Below are 18,015 nucleotides of genomic sequence, written 5' to 3' on the forward strand. Positions count from 1 at the left end.
CAGGAGTCGGACGGGACCTCAGAGACTGCCTCATTTTACAGGTGAGGAGACTCAGGTGCAGGGAGATGGGAGGCCTTGCCTGGGTCACACAGGCAAGAAGCCCCAGAGGTGAGATGACCGTTCTTGCCTTTCTTTGTATTCCCAGCTCTTAGCATGGTGTCCAGAACACAGTAGGTGCTTGTGAGCAATGCTAGATGGATGAGAGACTGAACCACTATTCTAGGGCTTTGGAGACAGGGCTTTGCGCTCTGCCATACTGCCTGGGAAACAAGGATGTATCCAGTCTAGCAACAGCATTTTTAAGAGCCCCAAAGAGATAGGAGATAGAGAGCAGGCACAAAGATTCTTAACTCTGAAAGAGAGAGAGAGAATGAAAGAGAGAGAGAGAGAGAGAGAGAGAGAGTGTGTGTCCTGGATGCTTTGGGCAGCAGTTGAGTACCAGGAATCCCTTCTCAGACCAGTGTTTTTATTTACTAATTTGAATTTTTGAGGAGGAGGAGCAAGGGCAATCAGGGTTTAGTGATTTACCCAAGCTCACACAGCTAGTAGGTGTCCAGTGTCTGAGCAAGACCAGTATTTTTAAATGCAAAAATATAATACACAGAACAACAAACTCAAGTAAACCAAACCAGTGTCAGGGGAGATAACAGGGTCACTTCTTTCCAACCCAAGTTCACAGATTCCTTGAAATCTATCCACAGGCTCTAAGTTTTTCTTAAGAAAACATAAAATGATAAAAAGAAAATGATAAAAGGAAAAATCCCAGACTTACTTTGCAAATTTGATGCAGAACTGAGTGAAGTACTTGCGTGTGGAGGCCAGGTTATCACGGATGATGGGGACATTCTGCTTTATGTGAAGAATCACAGAGGTGACATACGGACTCTGGTCACCAACGTGCTCAACATTTTGCCATTGCATCTGGAAAAGGGAATGCAGAGGAAGCTTTGTGAATCCTCGACCAGGTAGAGGGCAGGGGGCTATGCTTTCAGAGACAGATAGAGACAGGGCAGGGGAAGGAGAAGTCTGAAACAATGGAAATTTTACAGGGTCACTAAAGGAACCTGCCCAGCTTGCCCGGGTGGAGTAGGGTATGGGGTTGGCAAGACATGACCTAAGAGCACATGCTGTTCTTAGCCCAGACATCCAAGCACAAAGCCCATGCCTGCTCTCATCCTGTTACTCATGCTTGGAACAATATCTTCATCATCAACAAAACTATATACATGTAAGGAGTTTAAGTGTTGTTTTCAGAGCAGATCCAACTGGGGATCCCATCTGTCAGCTACCCTACCCCTTCTCATGCGGACTACGTCAATTCATTATATGAATTTTCTAAAACTTGAAATTATGGAGAAAAAAAATCTATGAATGGATCCTTTGTGTGGAATAGTGGTATATATGTGCCATTGTGCTATCTTTGAGTATATTCTCTTCTAGTCTAAGGACTATCAGCAGATGCTCCACATAGTAAACTATCATCCAAAAAATCTTGTACACTCAACAGAGACCAAATAGAATCATAACGTATACCAAGCACAATTCTCTACTCAAAATAGTTTTTCCAGTCTTCTGTGGTCAAAGCCAAAGCTTGAGGGTTATTCCAAAAGAAAATAAAACCGGGAGAGTTATTATTTCTGAGTATCCAAACCATCAATAGTCTGCTATCAATTATGTGTGTAAGGTTGGACAAAACTCATGATACATGTCATCCAAAGCAATAGAAAACTGAAAAATATTACTTTCTATGATTCCTACCCAGCCTTAGCTATGTTTCGCTTTAGTGGATATGAAAATAATGTGCACCCCTTGAGCGTACACGGGTTGAACAACAGGAAGATGGAAGCCTGGTGCCTTGCTAGGAAGCAGGGAGAAGCCAACCTAGGATCAAAATCTGGAGGATGGATTATACGCAGATTACTGAGAGTGACCACATTGTGATGGGTTAAACAAGAAGATCCCACTCATCCATCAAAGCCCAACTCAACTAACAGCTCCAGCCAATCTATCAATCAATTGGTATTTTTATCAAGAGCTAACTATGTACCAGGCACTTGCTAAGGACTGAGGATTCAGAAAGAGGCAAATGATAGCAGCTGCCCTCAAGGAGTTTACTCTGTAATAGGAGCAACACAATGCAGACAAATCTACACAGAGCAAGCCACTGAGGAGCAAAAGGAAATAGCCAAAAGCAAAGGCACTAATTAAAAAGGATTAACGAAGGCTCCCAGTAAAAGGAGGGATTCTAGTTGTGACTTGAAGGAAGCCAGAGGCCAAGAGTCAGAAGAGATGAGAAAGGGCTCCGGGCATGGAGGGCAAGCAGAAAAAAAAAATGCCAGGAGCCCAAAGATGAAGAGTCTGGTCCATGAAATAGCCAAAGGGTAAGGAGAAGGAAGAGGAGTCAGATTATGAAAGGCTTTGTACGTTAAACAAAGCATTTCATATTTGACCCTGGAGATGACAGAGCTTATTAAGTAGAGGGATAAGATGACTGTATCTTTGCTTCAGGAAAATCACTCTATTGCCTAAATGGATTGCAGTGGAAAAAGACTTGAGGAAAGCAGGTCTCTCTCCCCCAACTCACCCCCCACTCCCCATCCCCTCCCCACAGGCTACTGCAGTAATCCAAGTGTGAGGTGATAAGGGTCTGCATTCTAATGCTATCAGTGTCAGAGGAGAGAAGGACACATTTGGGAGATGTGGCAATGGGCTGAAATTGCCAGGTCTTGGGAACAGCTTGGATACGGGAAGGAAGAGATTTTAAGAATCATGTACTCAACCAACTTCATCATTGACAAAGAAAAAAGCGAGCCATAGTAAGTTGGTCCAGATCCCACAGCCACTTAACGGCCAGAATCACAACAGAGAGCTGCCCTCCACACAGGTGCAGAGGGCCCAGGCTGCTCCATAGAAACATCTGTCCAGACTAATGCCCGCTTTATGTTCTAACACTTCAGAACTTCCAAGATGCCACTGTACCAATGTCCTGCCTGTGCCAATCTGAGCCCCTTGACGCCTCAAGACAAGGAAACAATGCAGCACATGGTGCCCAATCTCTTGCTCATCAGCCTCTCCATAATTCCCTGGGCTGGGACACAAGGTCCAACTTGATCACGTCCTCAAAACCTTTCTAGGCCCGGCTTGCCAGGGCTTGCCCTTGGGCAGGACCTAGGGTCAGCTCCATTCCCTAATGAGGCCCTGGAGGAGAAGCTGTAACTCACCTCCAGTTCTTACTTATGTGTAATGTTTTCCTCATTACTTTTTTATCTTATTACCATGGCTTTTCCCTCAATCTGATTTTAGGGAATTGACTCCACCCAAATGATGAGAAAATCCTTTAGGTGATGCTAAATGATCTCATCAGGGAGAGGCCAGAACCTTATGCCCTCAAAGTCTCCATGTAATCTCATCTTGCTCTTCCCTCCTCCCCACCTTATTTAAAAAAAAAAAAAAAAAACACCCAAAGACTGCCTGGAGGATGGAGGAGGGACAAGGCAAAAAATGCAAAGGCGCTTTCCGGGGTGACTGGGCGGCTTTCTTTGTAATCCATCAATTCACAACTAGCAGCAGCCCCCAGCACAGCAAAGACAGAGAATCCCCAGCTCATAAGCACCCAGTTAAAAACTGCAGTGATTCCCTTTAGAGATGGAGCCCCAAGTGCCACGGCAGAAGGCACTCATGTCCCATCATCATGGACAGGAGCCAGTCATGTGAGCGGGAAAACTGGGCTCGAGGCCCGCTCCTGTGTTCCCCGGGCAAGCTGCTTGGCTCTAGGAGTCACCCAAGACTGTGTGGGGAAGAGAGATTGAGGAGGGAGAAGGGGAGAGAAAAAAAGAAAAAAAGTTTAAGAAGAGAAATAAAATAATGTCCAGAATGAGAGAAGAGAGAAGTGAGAGAGGAGATGAGGAAGTATCATTCTTTATAATGTCAGAAGGCAAAGACCCAAAGGCAACAGTAGCTTTAAAAATAATGTTCCACACTACACTACTGGTGGAGATGTGAGCTGGCCCAACCATTCTGGAAAGCAATTTGGAATTATACCAAAAAACTGACTAAAATATCCAGGGTTCTACAATGCATGTATTCTAAGGAGATAGTGGCAGACACCTACAGGTTCATGCTGTATTACTCTGTGTATGTACTGATTTATGGATCCATCACCTCCCCATTAGAATATAAATTCACTGAGAACAGTGTTCTTTGTCCCTGCCTTTGTAGTTCTCAATGCCTGGCAGGTAGGGCATGCTTAATCAATACTTGTTGATATACTGACTAGAAAACGCTAAACAAAATGTGGTGCATGAATGTAATGGAACATTACTGTGCTGTTAAAATAAAAAAAAATGAGGAATTCCAAGGAGTCACAAGACACCTAAGAACTGATGCACAATCAACTCAGTCAAACCAGGAAAACAACTGAAACCTAATGCTGTGGAACTAAAATGATCAAACTTGATTCCAAGCTCCCCCTTTCTTTACAGGAGCCGGTAATTACAGGTGTAAAGTACTATAATGTCAGCCTTTTTAATGTCCTGGTGGGTTCTGTTAGATATTTCCTTGCCTCCATCTTCCATCTTCTATATTCCTAATAATAAAGGATAGATCTGGGAATAAAGAGGAGGAAGGGACAGACATTCCTTGACTTCAAAATACATTAGGAAATGTAGATAATATAAAAATAGAAGACGTCAACAAAATGCAATTTTGAAAAAAGAAATGTGGTCAACAAATAGAAGCCTTTTATCATAGAAATGATCATTATAAAAATGAACTGAAACATTTTCTCCAACAAGGAAGCCTTTAGAGATTGATGGGCTCACTGATGGTTGAGGCAAATGAGGATTGTGTCGGTCTAAGAGACATTTAAGCCAAAAGGCAACTTTCTGCTTCTTCTAGAAACTTTATAAAGGCACCTTTGTTTATCTGTCATAGGAATTTCAATTAATGGGTAAAGACTAGGTCTGAGAGATCTATGCTTTCATCATGAGCAGGAAGGGGTAAATCTCGCAATATAGTCTTTGTCCTAACTTCTATTCATTTTAATCCCATATTAGACATTAAATTCAGAATCATCTATTAACAATGTCTTATCTTCCAAGATCATCACTCATTCCTTGATGTCTTCGAGACTAAGTATAAGCTTGTGATGTGAAGAATTTTAATTGATATATATTTATTTTAGAGACCATAGGGAGTCATTGAAAATTCCTGAGCTGTGAGTGGAGCAATGGAAAGATGACTTTGGAGTCCTAAGCAAGAGGATCAAGTTAACTCTTAAAGCCAGGAGGCCAGTGAAGAGAAGTGATCCAGGCTTGAATGAATTTAGTACGATGACGGGAGAGCTTGACTTGGCAGCTGCTGGAGGTGAGGGTATGAGGGGAGGGAGAAGAAATGGCCTGAGATGATTCAGGAGCTGCAAACCCGGACAGATGGAACATGGGAGTGGGGAGGAGGGGGTATGTGTGTGGAGTGAGGTTTAGAGGAACAGATGTCCTCTTGTGGGGACTCAGAACTGTAGGTCAGATGTGTGACTAGGGTAATTTATGGGAAGGAATCCCTAAGAACTGGGGGATCAGGACAGGCTTCATGAGGAATGGAGAGAATGAGTAAAAGTGTACTTATCCATAAAGTTAGCTGGGAAAGGAGAGAGAGAGAGAGAGAGAGAGAGAGAGAGAGAGAGAGAGAGACTAGGGGAAGGCAGAAAAGTCCATTTTCTTTTGAGTTGAGGGAGACCTTGGTGTATTTTTACATAGCAGAAAGGTGTCAGTAGAAAGATTTTAAAATTGGGCTGGAAATGATTGAGGGCAAACAGCTGGAGGAGATGGCATCAAGGACACAGAGAAGATGGGACACTCTTTTTTTTAGAAATTTGATAGAGGAGAAAACCATGATGTCCAGAGTTCTGAAAAGATAAGAGGAGGCCCCTAATGGATGGCCTCTTTTTTGCGTACGAGGGGAGAAAGAGGAGCTGGAGATGAAGTTTGTGAGGGATGCTGTGAGGGATTCTAGACTCAATGAAGAAAGAATAAAAGGACTGACATCTGACATAACTGACACATTTGAGGTCCCTTTTCCATTTCGAGCTTGTTATGCTTCATCTCACCAAGAAGCCTTATTCACACCTTGTGCTGCCTACTGATTCCATTCAGATCAATCTTTTCAGTTTTTCCCAAGTATTGGTGACTCTATTTCATTCTCCCTTCCTCCCTCCCTCCTCTCTCTGTCTTTCAGTCTCTATTTCTCTGCCCATGTCTGTCTCTACACACACACACACACACACACACACACACACACACACACTCACTCACACTCTGATTGTATGTTGGTTTTTCTAACAAGCCATTCCCTATGCCTAGAATTCACCAATTCTACTCTCTGGTCAATCAGATGCCTTTGATTAATTATTGATTAAGCATTGGCTTAATTTCTCCCCATTGTAAAGTTTTCCTTGCTTAACAGAGAACTGTCTGCCATCCTTTTCTAACACAGTGAACCCCAACTATTTAGTTGTCTGGATATGTGCATGTGTTTTTATTTTATTTTATTTATTTTACTGCTTACTGTTTCACTGGTAAGTCCACTGTGTCTCCAAGATTCGACTATAAAGTTTCTGAATTTACAGTAAATACACCGTGTCCAACCTTAATACATAAGCCCGAGTGCTTCCAGTACATGGTATCTTGCATCTTCAGCAGATTCAAACTGTATTTTATAAGGAACAGCAATTTTGACCCCAGTTACTCAACCGTAACAAAGCCAAATGGAACATGCCACCATAAATAACCATATCACAAATTGGAAACTTTCCAAAGTCCTACAAGAAGCAGCCACATTTGACAGACTGATGGAATGAAAATACAGAACCTAAGGACAAGGAACAGAAAGAATTTGTTTAGTCAATTTATGACCACTTGGCTTGTTTATATCTGGTCATTTTCATCACATGGATTTCATTTTCCTCTAAAGATGCAGAAGAACAAAACATAATGGCCTACCAGCTGCTACTTTCCCAAGTCTGTGGTTTTTCTATGGTATAAACAACTCGGTCTGAAGATCCAGTCTTTGTTAATATTTTCTGACTACGAAGTTTGGGTGGGGGGGGGGTAGGAGGGAATGGGGAGACCAGAAGTGTGAGGAAAAAAACCACCTAATGAACTGACAGTTCCTATAAGCAACACCTGGAGTGTTAAAGCCCTCCAAGTGTGATTTTACTGGGGGAGAGCAGGCGAGGAGGGAGGGAGGCAGGCAGGGTCCACTCTTCCTCTGGTAAATGTACAAATTCCTTCGCCAGCTGCATTCCAACCTAAAGTGTGCAGAGGTTTGGGGGTAGATGGCAGCTGGAACGCATCACGGTCAGGATACAGCTAACATTCACCAGCAGCCACGGGATAATCAGAGCCTACAAAATGAACCCTAAACTCTGTTTCAAATTTTTTCGGGAGAATGGACCAGCTTCCACTCATCTGCTCAAAACAGAAGTACCCGCTTGTACGTGAAACAGCAGAATGTGGAAAACAAGGCTCAAGTGAAAGAATGCCAAATTCTGGTAGGAATTCTCAGGATGATCATACATTGGGGAAACAATCACTATTCTGATAACATGACTTCAGGACACTCAGTGTATTAAGGCTCTGCCCCTTCCTCTTTTCTCCCCGCTTCCCTCACAGCCTCCACTTTGGGTTGAAACTAATGAGAGTTGCAGTTTTAATTCTATTTTCACTAAATATTTACAACTCTGCTAACTTTTTGCTTATATAATGTCCTGGCATGGGCACTCCCCTCACAATATTCCTATGTGAGTACTGGGTGCTGGTCCAACCTGCTCCTTTCGTTTGAGTTCCCAAAGGAGCTTAGAAGGTTCCAAGGGGCCATTCCATGCTGGTGGTGCTCTAAAAAAAACCTCATGCTTTTCACAGCTCAACTCATCTATGTGATGAGTGTATATTTAGATGGGAAACTATGTTTTGAGCTCTATGGATATAAAGATGACACTGTGTGCGTAGACACACACACATACACACACACAACCCCCTTATGGTGGAAACACCCAGAATTATGGACAAAAATTATTCCAAAGACTCCATGACTCAAGACTGTTTTATCCTCTGGCTGTCTCCTAAAAAATACACCAGGAGCCAGAAGCGAGTTCAGAGGGAAAAGCTCTTGGGGGTAAGAATGAAAGGGGTAAAGCCAGCAAGGATTGGCTTATCTGCTGAGAGACTCTTCTAAGGACCATTTATCTTACAGAGTGGTGAGGAAAACACTTGGCGTACCTGAAAGCAACAGAAAAGAAAGCTCTTCTCTTAGACACCCATTAAATACCATCTGTTTGCTGAACGCACACACAGACATTTGTTCCATTTCTTACTTTAAAAGGACAAGAAACTGATTTCATTCTTTCAATCACTCTCTATTCAGGAAGCAGTATCTGTTACTGTCTCACGGGGTTAAAATCGCATTTAGTTTTCTAGGGCCCTGAGCCCTCTGTCTCCTGGCTAGTATGAAGTAAGGTACGCTATGACATGGCAGGCACAAACAGGGACCTTCTTTTTGCTCCTCAGGCCGACACCTCTGGCACATGGGGAGCCAGCAGCTCTCAGAGAAGGGCCATGGCAACCTTTTGGTCGCCGAGAAGTTGAGTGGGGATCCGTTTCTTGAAAACCTACCTTGCTCATGGCAGTAAGAGCAGGGTCACAGGCAGCATCGAGATCCTGAACCAGCAGCTGAATACTGTTGGAGATGACCCTGTAAGGCAAACACATTCTATTTGTCAGTCATGAGTCTAGAATGCTAAAAATCATTTTCTCTAGACAACTGGGGTCCCTGTAGCTTCCATGCTATGATGTCTGATGGGTTCAATATGAATTTCAAGAGGGAGATGACAACAATATTTCTGGCATTCTTGATGGCTGACTTATTCCTGTTTATACATCCTGTCATCTGTCCATGTGGTCTAGACATGGAATTCCCATGGGGACTCTTCCTGATCCCCATCCCCAAATCCTTTTTGGTCTTCCACAAAAATCTGTTCTACAGTTTCCCCAATACTTGGGTTTGTGCTGCATACAGAAGCCAGAGAAACAGGAAACTGAAAAATGTCCCCATGGCTAAAGGGGATTTTGAGCTTTCTTCAATAAATTTCTTAAGTGAAATCTGATCCCTGGCCTCTCTCGCTGAACACGGATAGAATAAGAGCTGATCACATTTGGTGATTTCCCTGCAGGGGAATGCCAGGAAGGACATGACTGAGTGAATTCTTAAAGTGTCCCATAAATTTATTAAAACAATACTTGTCCCTGAGTTGGAAGCATTAGGTCTCTCCTAATAGATATAAAAGTCAAGCTGGCTAAAACTTGCTATGGGAAGCCCTCTGTGGCTTGATATAGGGTGGCTGAGGAAGATCTGTGCCACATGTTGAGGCACTGCAGAATGAGGGTTTTCTCCTCACTACTATTGAAGAGAGCAGACTGGTGCCCACCCTGAAGGTGGTATTCACAGGTTGCTACACTGCAACATCTATCACTACTGCCATCTGCTCCCAAAGAGAAGAATCCTGCAGCAGCAAGGGCCATCTTCAGCCACAGGTCTTGAGGATAAAGCGGGCCAACAGCCTGACACGGGCTACAAGGGACAGGGTGACAGAAGGGAGAAAGGCTGGAAGCACCTACGTGCTGAATGTGTCCATCTCCCCTGTCAGGTTGATCCTTTCAATAAGGCTCCCATCAACTTTTTCTTTGAGTTTTTCTTCAAGCTGTTAGGAACCAAAGGAAATTATGATTATTATGAAATTATGATTAAAGGGGATTATACAGAACATATCATGTAAAGAAAGGCTCACTTATACAAATAGGCAAAGAATCTGTGATGCTATCAGTCTGAAGAACTCCAGGTGTGGGAAAGCCTACTAATCCATAGTTTAATGGAGAAACCCAGGGAATTAACATCTAAAGCACAAAAGTCCTTTGGCACACAAGAACTAAAGAGAGATTAAGTACATTTACGCAGGGATTCTGGGTGAAATGTCAGAGACCAGATTTGAAACTAGGCCTCCTAACTCTAAGCCTATCACTCTATCTCCTATAGCATATATGCAATCCATTTTAAGGCTACCTAGCTTTAAAAAATTCCCTCCAACATCATCATCATCAGATTTGTCAATCAGCTGTGGGAGGTGAGAGAGCACCACAGGTTCCGCTTTTCTACTTTCTTCCAATAACTCAGAAGCAAAGCCCTCTAGAATAAGAACTCCAAGAACCTCAAAAGCTGCCTGGGAGTTGAGGAAGCCCTGTACTTGGCACCATGTGCCCTCTGTACCCATCAAACTATCTCAACCTTGGCTGTCGTCTTGGAACCTTCTCTTGGGCTGTACCTTCTGTAATAGTGCATAAACTGGAGAAAATTAGCTTGAGTCACCAGAGATGAGAAACAGAGCCCTGCTATTCTCCATGATGACTGTGCTTGGAGGGATGAGGGTTTCCTATGGAAAAGGTCAGGGAGAAGGAAAGTGTAGCCAAATTCCTTCTCTCAGCACCACTTCTCATTTCTGGGGTGGATGATGATGTACAGCAATGGGACCACAAGGGATCATTTGAAGCAACTGCTATGAATCCATCCAGTCCCACTGGGCAGGCCTGCCTCTCTTTTTCTCTTCTGATTCCCTTCTTGGCTCTCCTCCTCCGTTCATGCAAAGGTTTCCTCTGCTTGCCTCTGCCCAAGGGCCTAAGGGACAGATGCCCTTTGGCCCCCTTCTGCAACCCAAAGCTGTTTTCAGAAGGAAAAGGGACATGGCTGGAAATTCCCACAAGGCTTCCCTCCCTCCCCACTGACTCACAGGCATTTCAAGTAGGGGAGGACAAAATATGGCAGGTGGCCATTGGCACACCCCACTTCTCCACTGCTAATTGGCCTAACTGCTCAACTCAGGGACTTCTGCATTGGCACACCTCCCCCGCCACTGCTGTGAACCCAGGGTTTTGGGAAAACCAAAAAGGCTGCTTATAACAAGAAAGCTGTGGAGCCATGGGGGCAGTCCCAGACACTGCTGGAGATTGCTGCTTTCAACTCGAAAGCTATGTCTTTATAGATCAGTCACCGGGCAGCTCATCCTACCAAGTCTCCCCCTCCCTCCCCTTTCCCTGAACATTCCTGCTAACTGCCTCCTCCCCAACAGCGACTCCATGTCTGCTTTTCACTGGGTCAACACCAAGAATGAAGTCTCTGGGGAACACTTTCTATTCGGCCTCACATATTCTTCCTTTGGCACACAAGAACTAGGAATTGCGCTGACTCGTAATAATTTATGTCGGTCTTCCTTCGATGCAGACGAATGTAAAGATTCAGCCCAAACAGGAGGAAAAAACCGAGCCTCTACAAGTCATCCCCCCAACACCCCGCCTGCCCCGCTGAGGTTCATGTCAAGAACAGAAATACTACAAGCCAAAAAGGGCTCTTCTGCAGCCTCTCTCCCGAGTACCCTGAGACGCTGCCACTTTTGATGGCTCATTCCTTCAACGAGCTTCCTGAACGTCATCACCCCAAAGGCAAGCTGCTTGTTTAGGCAGAGCGAGAATGCAAAGGCCATTTCAGGAGGCAGACCAACCCTCCAGGGGCTCCCTTGGCGGGTACCACTCCTAAGAATGGAATCACTGGCATGGACTCACCCTGGCTAAAGGCCTTCCATCAACACGGCCCCTTTCCATAATGATGCTGGTATTAGAGGCACATCACTGCCCTCCTTGGAGGGATGCTAGTGACCCACTTTGCCCTCCACACTGGTGCCCTGAGCTACCTACTGGGCTTTCCTGCTCAGTCATTAACCTCCAGGGGCAGCTTCTGCTATGGAAAAAGCTGCTCATGTTCAGAGGTGGGAGTTGTAGAAGAGAAGCAGTGAGGTGGACAGGTAAGGTTTGTGATTATGATTCTCTGAACCTCTCCTCTCATGTCTCCTACTCATCTTCTGTGTGATTTAACCTTTTGCCACTTTATTTTCTTCCTCTGCAAAATGGGAGGGTTCAATTATATCTAATTAAATCTTTGTGGCCTGGATTCCCCAGGCCTATGGATCCCTTTTGATTTTTTTTAATGCATAAAATAAAATATATAGGATTATAAAGGAAACCAACTCAATTCAAAGTTATCCAAATGTCAAAAAGAAAAGTTTCCAGGGCTCAGGTTCAGAATGTCTCCTCCTCACCGGGTCCGTCATGTATTTTTCTGCTATCAGGCCTATGACTCTAAACTTGGGTCAGGTAGAATGGTCAACATGAGCATCCAAGATGAAAACCATCCAAGGTCAAAGGCATAAGTTTCCCATTCACGGTCAACTGAGAAGCTACAACTGAGCCACATGCTAGCAACAGCCATCAGGTTATTGGTGAAGGATCCAACAGCTCACAGATCTGGAGTTGGGAAGGTCCTCAGAGGCTACTTCGTCCAAACCCCTCAGTTTAAAAATGAGCAGTCCAGGGAGCTGAATGACTTAAGCAGGAGCACACAGGAGGGTCACAATGAAGTTTCCTTTTGCTTGAATCTTTTTGAAGGAACAAACTTTGTATCAAAGTTTGCTTAAGAGATTTATGGAAAGTGTCTTTTTTGTCAAAACAAAGTAAATTAATACATTACATTAATACAGCACTCACTGCCTTTCTGAGGGCTTACTGAGAATGAGATGAGAGGGCGTTGGCTCGCTCACCTGCTGGGTGGTGGCCAAGCAGTACTCAGCTGTGCTCAGGATGCTGCAGATGAGACAGAGCTCCTCTAGAGTGAACTTGGCCACTTCTGAGCCCTCCTTCTCCTTGAGGAGGCTACTGATGGTCAGCCCTCCACTCGTGCTAGTGGTCCTGAGGAAGAGGAAGAGGAAGAGGAAGAGGAGGTGGTCAGTCTAAACTTTTAATATATTTCCTGAGCAGGAAAAAAGGCAGCTCACAAGACAAAGCAAGAAATGGTCTGGACTTGACTCTCATCCAAATCAAATGAGTCTTTTTGCTACTGACCTTACCTTGACCCTCATCTGCTTAAATTCTCTGGGCAAGTTATAGGAAATACAAACGTCAAGTCATCAGTGGGCTGTTCAGTATATATTTGATCATGAGAGAGCCTGTAGGGGTTGCCTAGTTAGCTTGACATTTCCTGGTAGGAAGAACACATTCTAGCTCCTTAGGGATACAAGATGGTTGATGGTTTATTGTTTTCAGGCACTTATGCACTGGAATGGAAATTCTGCATTTTGAGCTAGAGAATTCAGACAAGAGAAACACCTGGAAATTTAAATACTAATACTACTACAATTCAATTCAACATGAATTTATTGACACCCTACAATATATGCTAGGTACCGTGCTTGGTACTGGGGCTCCAAAGGAAATACTACAAGCTTGTTATGCTACAAAAGCCTACATTCTACTTTATCATATACAAAGCAATAGATTCAATAATACACATGCAGTTCTCATATGACTGGCATCGAAGGTCAACAATAAATGTTTACAGAATAACTGCTTAATGCAAAGCATCTGACAGATCTGTTGGAGATAGGAGATGGGTTAGACATAGCCCTGCCTCCTCGAAAATCCAAAATGACAGTCAAGCTAGTTTCCTGCAATCCTGATGATATACCCATATTCTAAGGGAAAAACCTAACATAATTAGAATACTTTCCACCTACTCTGATTACTGAAAGCTCAAGTCATTCCAGAAAATAAAGTGGGCATCCTGGGCAGAGAACAAACAAGATTTCCAAAATGACACGCTTACAGGGACTCAGCCTAGAATATTGGCACATATTTTATTTTTCTTTCCAAATAATGCAGAGAATGTTCACACATAACACATTTTACCATTAACAACAGAAATCCAAAGCACAGCCACTGGGTTTAGTCTTGGGGACTGATTATATAAAGTAAGCTGAGAAGTGAACTTTTGGGCTACAGTGCAAGTCCTGTTATAAGGAAAATCTTTAACCCCAAATATTTTCAAGCCTTAATCAACGACTCATCAACTGTAAGCAATAATCAATAACAATAATGTGGACAGTGTCTTGGATAGGATCAATAGCTGTACATACACAGTTCTTTTCCCTAAGAGACACAAAGGACTTGTAATAAAGAAGCTGTTAATCTGAAGATCCTTAAAAATCCAATAAAGGCCTTGGCTTCCCTTATACTCACTATTTAGTGGCTGGTGCTTCTCACAATGAGGTGAGCTTAATCTAGTAAACTGTCACATCCCAAGGAATTTCCCTACTAATCTTAAGCTACATATATAAGGTTAGAGCACGGTATTTAGGAAAATCCCTCCTAATTCAGATCTTGTGTCATCATTTCAAGAGTAGAAAGAAAAATACAACTCACTTGGGTAAGTTGCCAGAAAGTATTTTCCAAGCATATTCTCGGAGATACTTCTGGAATATGGTGGTCAGAGCAATCATTGGCTCCCCAGTGCTGAGCTGTGAGCACTGGACCATGCACTTCTTGTAATAGACAAAGAGATCGGCACAACTGGGCAGAACAGCCCCGCCTTCATCCGTGTTGGGTTTGGGAGGTCCCTGGGCTTTGAAATCAGCAACAAATCGATCAATCAGTTCCCCAAGATTCCTAATAGGAGAGAACAAAGAAATGACATTTTTATCTAATGAAGATAAAATAACATCAACAGTAACTACTGATAGTATAAAATATTTAGGAATCTCTCTGCCAAGGGAAAATCAGAAACTTTATGAACAAAACTACAAAACACTTTCCACACAAATTAAGTCTGATCTAACAAACTGGAAAAATATTAAATGCTCTTGGATAGGGTGAGCAAATATAATAAAGATGACAATACTCCCTAAACTAATCTATTTATTTAGCGCTATACCAATCAGACTCCCAAAAAACTATTTTAATGACCTAAAAAAATAACAACAAAGTTCATATGGAAAAACAAAAGGTCAAGAATTTCAAGGGAATTAATGAAAAAAAAAATCAAATGAAGGTGGCCTAGTGGTACCAGATCTAAAATTATATTATAAAGCAGAAGTTACCAAAACCATTTGGTATTGGCTAAGAAATAGACTAGTTGATCAGTGGAATAGGTTAAGTTCAAAGGACAAAAGAATCAATAACTTTAATACTCTAGTATTTGACAAACCCAAAGACCCCAGCTTTTGGGGTAAGAACTCACTGTTTGACAAAAATTGCTGGGAAAATTGGAAATTAGTATGGCAGAAACTAGGCATTGACCCACACTTAACACCATACATCAAGATAAGGTCAAAATGGTTTCATGACCTAGGCATAAAGAATGAGATTATAAATAAATTAGAGGAACATAGGATAGTTTACCTCTCAGTTCTATGGAAGAGGAAGAAACTTATGACCAAAGAAGAACTAGAGATCATTATTGATCACAAAATAGAAAATTTGGATTATATCAAATTGAAACGTTTTTGTACAAACAAAACCAATGCAGACAAGATTAAAAGGGAAGCAATAAACTGGGAAAACATTTTTACAGTCAAAGATTCTGATAAAGGCCTCATTTCCAAAATATATAGAGAACTGACTCTAATTTATAAGAAATCAAGCCATTCTCCAATTGATAAATGGTCAAAGGATAGGAACAGACAATTCTCAGACGAAGAAATAGAAACTATTTCTAGCCATATGAAAGGATGCTCCAAGCCATTATTAATCAGAGAAATGCAAATTAAGACAACTCTGAGATACCACTACATACCTGTCAGATTGGCTAGAATGACAGGGAAAGATAATGCAGAATGTTGGAGGGGATGTGGGAAAGCAGGGACATTGATACATTGTTGGTGGAATTATGAATACATCCAGCCATTCTGGAGAGCAATTTGGAACTATGCTCAAAAAGTTATCAAACTGTACATACCCTATGATCCAGCAGTGTTTCTACTGGGCTTATATCCCAAAGAGATTTTAAAGAAGGGAAAAAGACCTGTATATGCAAGAATGTTTGTGGCAGGTCTCTTTGTAGTGGCCAGAAACTGGAAACTGAGTGGATGCCCATCAATTGGAGAATGGCTGACTAAATTGTGGCATATGAATATTATGGAATATTATTGTTTGGTAAGAAATGACTAACAGGATGATTTCAGAAAGGCCTGGAGAAACTTACACGAACTGATGCTGAATGAAAGGAGCAGAACCAGGAGATGATTATATACTGCAACAATACTATATGATGATCAATTCTGATGGACATGGCCCTCTTCAACAATGAGATGAACCAAATCAGTTCTAATAGAGCAGTAATGAACTGAACCAGCTACACTCAGCGAAAGAACTGTCAATGCTGTAAAATTATCCATGCATATAACTTGTAAATAAAAAGATATAATAATACAAATAAAGAAATAAAATAACATCAACAAAATCTGTATGAGCTGATAATTTCTAAACTCTCCACGATGAGGTACCAATGAACAACATTGTATATACAGAACACTTTGTATTTTTTAAAGCAGTTTCCCATCCACAAACTCATCTGATCCACATAAGAAGCCTTGCCACATCAGCAGAGCATATATTGGTCTTTCCATTTTATAGATGGAAGAGCTGAAGTGATTTCCTGATTTTCAGTCCTTAGAGACAAAACATTCCAGAATCCATTAGACTAATTCTAATATAACACTGGTATGCTTCTAAGAAAAGAAAAACCTTAAAGAACAGAGAGGCCAGAATTCAGAGAAAACACATGGGAAATCCAGGGCTAGAACTCATAGTGACCAATTTTGCCTCAATGCTTAGAAACACCCAATTTCAGAACTGGGAGGAACCTCAAAGTTTTGTCTGGAACCATTATCCAAATGATGACTACCCATTACATCATTCACAACAAGCAGTCATCCAGCTTCCGAATGAAGACCTTCTTGAGTGATGAGAAACTCAAATCACCTCCCCCTTCCCATTTCCAAGAAAGTCCACTGTATTTTGGGTCAGCCTGGAAGATTGTTTGCCTTATGTTGAGCTATAATCCCTGGTTCTCCTAGTTTTATAGTGGAAGGCCAAGAAGAATAAGTCTGATCCCTCCTGAGCCAACTTTCCAAATACTTAAAGAAAGCGATCTTGCTTTCCCCAAGCCCTCTCTATCAACAATCCGGTCTCCAACGCTGTTACTACCATGGTCGCCCTCCTTTGGACAATGGACTGATTGGTTCTTGGCTTCTTTGAGGCCTGCCTGTCCTTGAACGCTCACAGCCCAAACTGCCTACAACTTGGGGGAATAGAGATAGAGGGGGTTTGAGGAAGTTATTCTCAGATAAACTTGTGGAATGACAGCTTTTATACACCGTCAGTCAGGCCGTGGCCCCTTTAGTTTATGCCCATTCAGGCCCTATTATCTAGGCCTGGCAGAGCAAAGCTCTAAAAGTATTTAGCAAAACTCTACCACTACACAGTCCTCCCTTCCATATGGTCATCAGTAAAACAAAAGGGACTTTCCCCATCTTCTGCATACTCTGGAGTGACCAGAGAGTATTCTAAAAAGTCCAGCTGTGCTTTTTGAAAGTATTTACATTAAGGAACAGGAAGAAAAAGACAAACACACACACACACACACACAGAGCACCAATTAACAAGAAAACAAGAATACTGACATTTTATTCAAGCATTTTTGTTACTGAAAGCTTATTGTAACCAGATGTGGTGGAGCAGCTAACTGCCCTCCAATAGCTTTAGACTTCTGATCCTTTCTTTGGTATGAAGGCTGGAGAAAAGAGTAAGGTCGGTCCCCCTGAAGCCCAAAAGATTCAATAATTACAAGGCTCATCCTCTAGATCTGGGCTCATCTTACATATTCCCAAATTAGTACTCACATCTCCTGGCCATGGCATTCTTCTCCTGAAACAACTTTTTTTTTTTTTTTTTTAAAGAACACTAATGCATTGTTAGTGGAGCTGAGAACTGATCCAACCATTCTAAAGAACAATTTGAAATTATTCCCAAAGGTCTATAAAACTGTATATTACTTTGACTCAGTAATATCACTACTGTATCCATTGCACAA

General features: G+C 42.3%; 1 protein-coding gene across 1 annotated transcript in view; it reads right to left on the reverse strand.

Annotated features, from left to right (window-relative positions):
* Window positions 1-18,015, reverse strand: part of VPS53 (VPS53 subunit of GARP complex) — a 134,835-nt gene that overhangs the window by 13,514 nt on the left and 103,306 nt on the right. Inside the window, exons 14-18 of the mRNA XM_051992209.1 lie at window positions 14,349-14,591; window positions 12,692-12,839; window positions 9,669-9,751; window positions 8,667-8,745; window positions 773-921 (exon numbers count right to left, since the gene is read on the reverse strand). Of these exons, the coding sequence (XP_051848169.1) occupies window positions 773-921; window positions 8,667-8,745; window positions 9,669-9,751; window positions 12,692-12,839; window positions 14,349-14,591 (702 nt within the window). The remainder of the gene's footprint in view (window positions 1-772; window positions 922-8,666; window positions 8,746-9,668; window positions 9,752-12,691; window positions 12,840-14,348; window positions 14,592-18,015) is intronic.

Source organism: Antechinus flavipes, chromosome 4 (assembly GCF_016432865.1).
Source record: "Antechinus flavipes isolate AdamAnt ecotype Samford, QLD, Australia chromosome 4, AdamAnt_v2, whole genome shotgun sequence".
Classification (NCBI taxonomy): Eukaryota; Metazoa; Chordata; class Mammalia; order Dasyuromorphia; family Dasyuridae; genus Antechinus; species Antechinus flavipes.